At 34.3% G+C, this 11358-nt stretch overlaps 2 protein-coding genes across 3 annotated transcripts in view; one reads left to right on the forward strand and one right to left on the reverse strand.

The window, feature by feature from the left end:
- wdr37 (WD repeat domain 37) overlaps positions 1 to 5299 on the reverse strand; it is a 45996-nt gene extending 40697 nt beyond the window's left edge. Inside the window, exons 1-2 of one of the 2 annotated variants that reach the window (XM_058765154.1) lie at positions 5077 to 5298; positions 1845 to 1947 (exon numbers count right to left, since the gene is read on the reverse strand). The gene's annotated coding sequence lies outside the window, so the exon portion shown is untranslated. Of the gene's footprint in view, positions 1 to 1844; positions 1948 to 5076 lie in introns of both variants that reach the window. The other variant, XM_058765153.1, reaches the window with a different exon arrangement.
- A 780-nt stretch (positions 5300 to 6079) lies between these two features.
- On the forward strand, positions 6080 to 10122 carry idi1 (isopentenyl-diphosphate delta isomerase 1). The gene is made up of 5 exons (XM_058765155.1): positions 6080 to 6444; positions 6931 to 7103; positions 7221 to 7313; positions 8248 to 8378; positions 9483 to 10122. The coding sequence occupies exons 1-5, from the start codon at positions 6323 to 6325 to the stop codon at positions 9798 to 9800; spliced, it is 837 nt and encodes a 278-aa protein (XP_058621138.1). The 5' UTR covers positions 6080 to 6322; the 3' UTR covers positions 9801 to 10122.
- The last annotated feature ends 1236 nt before the right edge of the window (positions 10123 to 11358 follow it).

Consider the following 11358-nt stretch of genomic DNA (forward strand, 5'->3'; position numbering starts at 1 on the left):
ACATTACTGAAACAAAGATTTTTGCTTAACAGTATTTTCCTTCAAACTGCTGTAGCGTTCTTTTTATTTTTTTTATTAATAATAATAATAATAATATAATACGTTTTTAAATATTTTATTTATATTTTACTTACAATATTAAAAATGGGACCTTATACTGCATTAAAAAAAAAAAAAAAACATTTTCACATTACAATAACAAGAACATAAGAAGAATTTGCTTAATTATGAAAGTGATCATTCAGATTTTTGCATTATTGACATTTTCTTTATACTAAATATAATTTTTATTTTTTTTGCCTTGTCTTTTGGAGTAAAATATGACCTGTACATTCCTTTTAAAAACTCATCATACTTGCATTTTTAGCTGAAGCAATGGGTGTTATTTTCATGTAAAATGAATATGTTAAGCGAGTTCATGAAGTGTTAAATTAAAAGTTAAACTCTGGCAAGCAGGCCGTTATCCACAATAACATACAACAGAAATGTCAGCCTGAGCATCTTAAAGTGATACTCCACCCCAAAATGAAAATTGTGTCAATAATCACTTACCCCCATGTCGTTCCAAACCCATAAAAGCTTCATTCGTCCTCAGAACATAATTTAAGATATTTTGGATGAAAACCGGGAGGCTTGTGACTGTCCCATTGACTGCCAAGTAAATAACACTGTCAAGGCACAGAAAAGTATAAAAAAATGATGACAGAAAATAGCGTACGCACTTTGCATCCATCGGATGCTTTCCAAAATGGCGCTACGCTGACACAGAGAGGAGACGAATTGTTGAACAAAAGTCTTTTTTTTTTTTTCTTTGCGTACAAAAAGTATTCTCATAGCTTCATAAAATTCAGATTGAACCACTGATTGCAGATGGACTATTTTGACAATGTTCTGTATACTTTTCTGTGCCTTGACAGTAGGGCTGGGCGATATCGAATATTGGCGATAATATCGCAATAATTATGACGACGATGTCAAATTTGAAAATATTGTGAATATCGAATATTTCAAGGGACAAGGGACGTGAGGTAGCTTTAATTAGTGTGGTTGCCATATACCAAGAGTTCAAATCACCGAATCAGAGCTTCCCTGTTACAAGGATATATTTTCAGCCTGGTGTTTAGCTTATTTTAAGCAATCTGGCAACCACGCTCCGCACGCGCCCGCTCCTCATTGCGGAAGAGCCTCCGACGATGATCTGAAATCACCGACAAACAAAACTAAATGAAAGTGTCACTCAATCAGTCTGTGTTCTGTCATGAGATCTCGACTGTATTGTTTGCGATTGTGATCGCTGAATAAATGCACTTACTCAACCGATGTTGTTTGAATAGAGAAACATAGCCTATTGCAATTTGGAATTACTATTAGGCCTATAATGAATCAGTACACTAGATGAGATAAAATAAACCACGTATGAGTCCACATTCTATTGATTTGTGCTCATGGTGGTGCATCGTCCATAAGGCACATTTCCGCAAATTTGCAAAATTAGCTAAGAAATACCTGTGTGTTCCAGCAACTAGCTCCTCATCTGAGAGGGTTTTTAGTGCCTGTGGGAACATGCCACAGAGCTTCTCTTAAATGAGAGACAGTGTTCTTAGCTAAAAACATGTAAAATAAATACATATCCCAGTTTAATTATGTCCCCAGTTGCACAGTGTAAATTGTAAATTGTGTTCCAAGACGAACAAAGCTTTTACGTGTTTGGAACGATATGGGGGTAAGTGATTAATGACAAAATGTTCATTTTGGGGTGGAGTATCCCTTTAACAAGTCCTAAAAAATAAATAATTATAAAAACAATGCTAAATAAAAGGCATGCAAAATAAAAATACAAATACCAGCCATGGAGAGCAGTGAATGATAAACAAAGCAGACACATCCTCAGACGACCGCTTAAAGTGATGAAGATCTCAACGGGAAGCCCAGGGCCGCACTCCAGCACTGAACACAAAACAACACCATCTATCGGTTCACAAACATGACAACGAAGAGAGGAAAAGCTGCAGGCATGGAGTGACAGCATTCTCACAACCTAAAATAACCGAGAGGAGGTGGACGGATGGAGCAGGCAAAACAAGTTTGAACTGATGGGGTTAGTGGGTATGAACAACTCATGAAAGAAAAAAGAAAAAAAGAAAAACATGCATGAAGTATATGCACCTGCAGCATCATGCAGTTCTGTCATGCAAACTGTTGTGTTGGATGCAATTCTTCCCAGATACAAATCATTACATTAGCTGCATCCCAAATGACGCATTATACAGTATACTATGCACTCAGCTGCGGAGTGTATGAATTTTAAAAGGTTATTTTGTCATCCACAGCCTGATAGCCCCTCCCCTCCACTACAAATTAAAGCTGAAACAGTTGAGAACATGAAGTGTTCATCCCACACTGCATTTTTATTGTTGTTTTTTTGGTTAAGTGCATCATCTGAGAATTTAAAGTAGGCCTAGATTTTTTTCTTTTTGGATTTTTCAGTGTGAAGTTGTGAACACACTAATACTCGCACTATTTTTACTACAAAATGTCATAGAAAAGCGCATAAGTATGTGAATTGGGACTTAAAGACATTAAAATTGAATGGGCCACTTTAACTTCTGTAACGTTGCAAGTTTATCCACTGGGAATTTGTGATGTTAACGGAAAAAGAAAATATTACATTTTTGATGAAAGAATACAGACGTTTGTTGGTTCTGGAATAATATTTACTTATAAATAGTTAGTTCATAGTAAGACAAGCAATAAATAGAAAATGAATATCAATTTTGATTTAAAGTTGACAAAATAAAACATGATCCTAGTGAAATTTAAAAAAAAATTTTAAATATATATATATATATATATATATATATGTGACCATGGACCACAAAACCAGTCTTAAGTCGCTGGGGTATATTTGTAGCAATAGCCAAAAATACACTGTGTGGCTCAAAATTATCGATTTTTCTTTTATGCCAAAAATCATTAGGATATTAAGTAAAGATCATGTTCCATGAAGATATTTTGTAAATTTATTACCGTAAATGTATCAAAAATTTATTTTTGATTAGTAATATGCATTGCTAAGAACTTCACTTGGAAGTTAAAATTAATCTGTTATAAAACATGCTATGACAGCCAGTGTGTCATTGAATATATTTTAACAAATAGCCTAGAAATTGTATTATTTATAAGTTAATTTAAAACTGCATTATGTGCAATTTACATACATTTATTTATTTATTTATTTATTTTAAGTTGAGTGTTGATCATCCATTTAAAAATAAATAGTAATTAAATTTAAGTTTGGGTTAAGTTGTTAGGCCTATAATTGTAATCTTATAATGTAAAAGGGCTCCCTATAGTTTTAAGCATAAACTGAGGTAGATTTTTATCACTAAGAAAATTTAAACTATAACTGAATTTATTTAAAGAAAGAGCAACTTGTTCAGTAAGCCACTGTTTATTTAAAAAAAAAAAATAAATAAATTAGTTTTTCCCCTGCTGTACTGAAATTATACAAACAGTGACGTTAAAACTGAGGTACGTACCAAACCATCATATTTGTGTACCATTACACCCCTTATATATGTGTATATATATTTGCACATCCATCAGCATTCAGCATTTGTAGATAAATACAAATTTGTAGATAAATTCTGATTACCAAAAAAAGCCAAAAATCAAACTGTAAGACACGTAATGAAACTGAAAGGGGCCAATTTTGCAGAATTTTAAAAGCAGAAGCTTCTAATTTTATAAAAGCACTTACATTAATTATTCTGGGAGCTGTAACACTTTTCAAAATCATTATTATACAGTCATTTAAGGGTTTTAGGGTAGTGAGTATTTTTTTTTAATTGCGGCAACCCAGATTTGTTTTTTGTTTTAAAAAAATAAATAAAAATTCACATTACATCACAAATCTTGTCCACTTCAACTACTGAACCTGGAATAATGATTATAATATATAATATTATGATTATCATACTTCATACATAAACACACACACACATACGTAAATAGAAAAAAATTGAGAGACCACTTGAGGGTTCTCAGTTTCTCTGGATTTACGATTTGTGGTTATGTGTTTGAGTAGAATGTGATTTTTGTTCTGTAGACTACTGGTGACATTTTTAGAGCATCTTTTAGAGCATTTTTTGCATAAAAGAACAACTGGTCAAAAATAACAAAAAAAGATGTCATGTTTCCAGATATGTTTATATTCATTTATAGACAACACAATAGCAATTATTTAACTTCAGAAGAGTTAAGAAATCAGTATTTGGTGAAATAGCCCTGATTTTCAATCACAACAAATGAAAACACCTGTTATTTTCACCAATTGTCGTTTTCTGGAAGAAAACTAAAAGTGCTCTGGATGACAATATGTTTTTTTGAGGTTTGGAAGAAAAGACATCAGACCTTTAATATTATCATTTTGCTCAAACCCATTCTAAATAAATCCAATAGATCCAGAGAAACTGAGAGTTTTCAAGTGGTCTCTTATTTTTTATTTATTTCCATAGCTGTACACAACACACCCCATACCATGTCTCAACACTACCATGTAAACACCATTGAAATGTCATGGTACATTGTCCAAAAATGGCAATATGGAAGTACCATGATGCTTCTTCATACGTTTTAAAGTGTTTTACAACACACAACTTCCCGCAGATCACTTATGAAAACATATGAACATACGTCAAAAATGTCGTCTTTTATTATTCGTCTCACAACGTATAGAATACCTGAATCACTCACACACACACACACACACACACACACACACACACACACACACACTTATACAAAATGGGTGATATATCATACAGTTCCAGAATCCAGCGAAATGATCTGATCATAAACACACACAGTTTGAGGCAAGGTCAGCTGGCCTGCTCGGTTAATAAAACAGCACTAACCCAGAAAAACACACTGCTCGTTATCAGTCACTAACCCAGCGTCGTCATGTGTGTCTGACAGCAGCTGTATGATGATAAAAGTATAATTCGCCTGATTATCAGCTAACGTTAATCCTCCATTATGACAAACACTAGCGCCTCTGCTTTCAATAATACTCACATTTATGACCGCTTCAGATGATCTGAGCGCGTTTGTCAGTCGCTGATGGAGGGATGGTGTGTGTTTGAGTCATCCAGCATGATCCACACAAACACACACTGCTGATTCTGTCAACTAATTCACCGGGATTTTCACACTTTAATGTTTTTATCAAACCCGACACTGTCAGCAGAGTGTGAAGCAAGAGGAAATTACAACAGATCGGACCGGCCTCCGACCGGATGTACACTTCAAAATTGAAGTCTCAACTTTAATGCAACTACATTTGTAGACAAATTATAATTATTAAATTATATACAATTCAGATTACAGTGAAATTTTACATTTCCTTTATGTAATAATAACATACACAAACATACGGAAAATTACAAAATTATTTTGGGTCACATATGGAAGCTATGTGTACTAATACAAATAATTTTTAATATTAAATAGTCAACTAAATGCGAAAACAATTTGATTAGATGAGCTGTCAGATGAAAATATAATTCCACGTGAAATATTTATTTATGCATGTATTTGTTAAATTGTTGACATCGATTAAATTACTGATTGCGACTGTATTTTTAAATCTATTTGAAATAATATAATTATTAATGTATTTATTTGATTGTTTTTTAATTGCGTCCCTGTGCGTTGATATTTCCTGTATAACTGTTAAACGATAAATTACTGTATATAATATAATGTTCCGAATATTTAATGTGAAAATATAGCCTTATTTTTATTATATTATTTTTTTAAGTAATATTAATGTTGCTGTTGTTATTCTTATTTATTTTTAAAATTGTCTCAAAATGTGTTATTTCCAGTATAACTGTTAACAGTTACATTACTGTAGCTAATATTATACAAAAGCCTTTTTTCATTTCGTTTAATGTCATTTTTTTTTTTTTTTTTTTTTTTTTTCCTAGGCTTTTCCTGTCAGCCACATCCGGAAGACAGCCTAGATGAACATTTAACCAATCCGAAGACTGCTTCACCTCCAACAACCAATCAAAACCTTTGGCATGAGACGTCATCTGTAGGCGGAAATCGGTGTGATCGTCAGAGTTAGGCAGTGATCAGTTCCTTTAGCGCTGCACGTGTGTTTTAAGTGTGCTCCGCGCGTTATAAAGTCTCGAGCATTGGCGCTCCAGCAGCGTGAGTGTGTGAAGCGCTGCTTTATCGTCAGAAGCGCAGCAGCGCGTGGTGTGATGGCGTGTTGGTAGAGCTGGACTGTGATTGGTCAGAGCGGAGTGCGCTCATGGCGTGGCTGTTATGGGCGGTGCGCAGATCAGCTGCTGCGCTGCTCGTGCGAGTAAATAAACCCGCAGCTCGAGCTCAAACTCCGCATCTACCTGCTCCACAGCACACACAGCTCCACAGGTGAGTGCAGCAAACATCTTCAGAACATTTATACAATTCACTTTATCAGCTACTGATCTTACAGGGCCTAAATAATGTGTCCTTATAATTTAGCACTATGCTAAACTAATTTGTTTCTCGATTTTTAGTGATAATTATTGTAAAATATTTAAGTATCGTTTATTATTATTATGTTTGTTTTATTATATTATTACGTCTGTGCTATTTGCCTGATAAATATTTTAAACTTTTTAAGTGTAAATGTGTTTCAGTGTTGTTTATTTATTTAATAGTTTTTAATATTGAACTATATTATTATTAATAATTATATTGTTTAGTTATTAAACAATTAAGTATATTTATTAGTATGTTCTAAATGTTGCTATCAGTTTACCATAATGACTTATAAGATTGTTTTGGAGCAGCTGTCATCTATTTATTTAATAATTATGATGTGAAATGTGTGCATTATTTAGTGTGAAGGTGAATGAGTCTGTGTGTTTGCAGTGGGGTCAGACGGCTCAGTTCACCTGTAAGGATGCCGGAGATTAACACAGATAATCTGGATGAGAAGCAGGTGCAGTTGCTTGCAGAGATGTGCATCCTCATCGATGACAATGACAGGAAGATTGGAGCTGACAGCAAGAAAAACTGTCATCTTAATTCAAATATTGATAAAGGTGCTTGATATTTTACTGTTGATTATAATGCATGCATGTTAACAAACTTTACCATTTATTTCTTTAGTATTGAAAATATAAATTCATAAATGAAATGATTTACTTGCTTCCTCACAGGATTATTGCACCGAGCCTTCAGTGTTTTCCTGTTTAACAGCGAGGAAAAGCTGCTCCTTCAGCAGAGATCCAATGCCAAAATCACTTTTCCAGGTCTGTGTCGCTGTTATTTTAATTACATTTATATACTATGTATTCCTATTTTGAATTATATACTAGTATTAGCTGTTATATTTTCAGTTTCAATTCTGGTTTAAGTCTTAGTATGTGCTTTTATCTAAGCTAATTTATTTATATTGTAGTTTTAGTCATTTTAATGTTTTAATTGCCAAAGCAACATTTCAATATTTATATTTACTTGTACCTCATCTTTATTTCAGTTACCAAACCCGATTTTATAGTTTTAGTTAACATTAACAACACTGGGTGCTTTTTTTTTCTCATTTTCTGATTCCTTACAGAAATCAAATACTAATTTTGTGGGGGGGTTTCTTCATAAATGTGTGATTACATGGCAAATAGTAACACAGCTGATGAGGAAGACACTGAGGGCCAGATTTAGTACCAGCTTAGACCAGCACAGCTCCTCTTTTGGCATTAAAAAACTACTTTCAAGACACACAGTAACACAAAGACGTGGCTACAGTTATTTTAGTGGCTGGCCTTATTGCATGTGCATTTGTAGGAGTCTCCACTCCCATCTGTACTTTTATGGGACTGCGGTTTAATGCTAAATTGCCCTATTTAGAAAATCTGACCCTAAGTGCTCGCTCTCTGTTCCATTAACCGTTGGTTTTCACTTCGACATAAAACAAAATGTCATAATAGCCTAAGCCTTGGTTTATTGCTATTATAAAATGTTGGCGATTATGATAAAAACACCAATTTCTTAATGTATAAATAATGCAAACAACAATAACTAATTTGTCCAACAAGGGTATCATGTCTTTATAATATACTAGAGTACGGAGAGGTGAGCATAATTTAAATATGGCTCATTCAATCAGATTTTAGAGCTGTAGTTATCCTTTTTAAAATGTTATCATAAGCTGAAGTTAAGTTTAGGTTGTTTATTATGCTTTTCCAGGCTGTTTCACCAACACTTGCTGCAGTCACCCTCTCCACATCGCCAGTGAACTGGAGGAGCAGGACGCCATCGGGGTCCGACACGCCGCACAGAGACGCCTGCAAGCTGAGCTCGGCATTCCCACTGATCAGGTACTGAGACAGCATGGCTCCCTCGATTTGCCTTTTCACAAACTAACGCCTAAAAAGGTCTTAAATCAAGCAGAAAGTCTTCAATTCATGGTCATTAAATCTTGTATGTATTGCTGAAAAATGTCTTCTTTTCCATCATAAACTCACTCAGAAAAGTAGATTTATTATCTTATATCAGTTTGATTCTCGAGTAAATGTATCTTGACTTTAGAATCTTTAAACATTTGCACTGGAAAATGACAAAAACACTGAAGAAGAACTGCAGTGTGATCAGAAGTGGAGTAAAAGTTATTTCTGTGTTCCGCAGGTTTCTGCGAGTCTTAAAAAGTCCTTCCACAAATGAAGGCCTTAAAAAGTCTTACATCAGTGCAGAAAGTCTTAAAATAAAAAAATCATGGCATTAAATCTTGCATCCATTACTTAGTATTTGTGTCTTGGTTTCCAATACAAGTATCTAAACATCTTTAAATAAAGAGATAAAATGTAGATAGATTTATAACTCCTGTTTATTTGGGGGGGGGGTTTGAGATGCTGAAGAAAAATAATCCAAGTTTATGTAACGAACAAATATCTGCCGATGAGGAATGAAAACATGTTTTCCCTTTGAATGAAGTTTATATTTATGACCCTTCTGGCAGATATTTATTTATTTTTTATTATCATAAACTTACGTCATTTTGATTAATTTCTCAGAAAAGAAGACTTCTTATCTGATGTCGTTTTGCTTCTTAATTAAATGTATTTTAATCTAATCTTTAGTCATTTGCAAGACAAAAATACTCAGCAAGAACATCTGTTTTTTTCAATGTGATCAGACGTACAGTAATAGTTTTAAAAATGAATTAAAAAGTAATGAAGATCTGTTAGAAGTTGTATTTTTGGAAGTGTTGCTCATTGTCTCTTCCCTATAGACATGAAGAGAACATATTGATGTCGTTTTGCATTCCCTTCAATTTATTCATTACATTTTCTTAACTTGGACTTTAAAAAGTCTTAAATTTACCTTTGTAAAACCTGCTGAAACCCTGTACAAAAAAATGTGTGTAGCATTATTTATGGCTTCAGAAGTCTGGATGTTCAGGGCTAAACTGCTTGTTGTCCCAGGTGCCTCCTGAAGAGATGACCTACCTGACCCGCATCCACTACAAAGCCCAGTCAGACGGCGTCTGGGGCGAGCACGAGATCGACTACATCCTCTTCATGCAGAAAGATGTGGATCTGAACCCAGACCCCAACGAGATCCAGAGCCACTGCTACGTGTCCAAAGAGGAGATGAAGGAGATCCTGGAGAAAGCCAAGAGGAAAGAGCTGGAGATCACGCCCTGGTTCAGCCTGATCGCAGAAACCTTCCTCTTCAAGTGGTGGGACAACCTCCATAACCTCAAACAGTTCATCGACCACGACAGGATCCACCGCATGTGAGCCACGTCTGGAAAGGACTCATTAGTTACTAATGGACACTTAAACGGTTAATTAAAAAGACTGCACGGTTTAATGCCATGAAGCCATGAAGGGCTCGTCTTGTTGTTTGTAAATGTTTGGACAAGCTGAGAGTTTTATTTTGCATTAAGGTTAATGCACTTCAAACTGCTCCAGGAACACATGAGTCGGAGGATTGTGTGAAGTGCCTAGTTTCATATGAGAGACTGTGCTTTTGAAAGATTATTTTGTGTAGATAAAACTATCAGGACTCATTATGAGGTTTACTGTTATGCAAAGTAATTATTAAAGAAGAAAAATACAATTTGGTTTCTTCATAGTCTTATTCATTTCAACCCATTAATTTCACAATTTTTAGAAAATGAACATGGAAAGTTATGATCTACATAATTTGATCAACATTTCTGATTATTATAAATGTTGAAAACAATTGTGCTTCACATTTTTGTGGAAACTGATATATTTTAGAATAGAAAGTTCAAAAGAACAGCATTGATTTCAAAATAAATGGAAAAAAATGATTTTTTTTTTTACTCACTTTCAATCAATTTGCTGAATAAAAGTATTAATTGATTTAAAAAAATAAAATAAAAATCTTACTAACCCCAGACATTTCATAGTGTATTTATAAAAGCATTTTATTTTATAGTACATTTTATGTTATACTTATATACCCTCTTTTTTTTTTTTTGCCCATTTTATCATTTATTAAAAGTAAAAACACGTCAATGCTTATAGCACAAACAGTGCAGGACAAGTTCCATCCCAAAGTGTAATATTAGTGAACTTAAATCAATATATCTCAGTGTCAATAGTAAAGCGCAACGAAAACTGCATTAATTCATATTTTTTTAAATCAAGGTCATACTTGATTTTATCCAGCAGATGGCCCTAAAACCCAACAAAAGCCATGAAAACTTCACCACAGAAACAAGGGAACAGACTGTACAAAACTAACATTGGACAAGAGCTGAGCATTTCAGTCAATATAAGTGTATAATTATATTGAGTATGAAAATGGCAATCATTCAACTCAACAATACTCACTGTTGCTCTGCTTCATGTGTTGTGATTGTGTATTGTGGCCGTATAGAAAAACAGCAGCTTTGTTTGTCGAACAGAAGCCCATCTGAGCTGATACACAATCAAGATACACCCGAGAGCTGTCAATCATCAAAGCATTGTGTATAACTGCTCTTCACCCATGTGCTTAAAGCATGAAGCACTGACAGTGTTCATAAAAGATTGATCTGAATGAATCTGGTGCACAAAATTAAAACCCTTAAAATGAATAATCAAGCACATTAATGCCATGATTTCTTTTATTTGAACCACGATGCTTTGGCCATTAAAGACAATCATCTCTGCACTGAAACATCACAGCTGCTGAGGAGGAAAGAATCCCTTCCATTATGCACATGGATTTTCCACGGACAGAGATGTTGATGGGGGAAGGGTGGATATAAGAGGGGGTTTTCTAAGAACGACCACCAGGGGGCCTGCTGGATTAAAAATGGATGAAGAACATCATATAGAGCAG

This window comes from Onychostoma macrolepis, chromosome 24, assembly GCF_012432095.1.
Source record: "Onychostoma macrolepis isolate SWU-2019 chromosome 24, ASM1243209v1, whole genome shotgun sequence".
In the NCBI taxonomy this organism is placed as follows: Eukaryota; Metazoa; Chordata; class Actinopteri; order Cypriniformes; family Cyprinidae; genus Onychostoma; species Onychostoma macrolepis.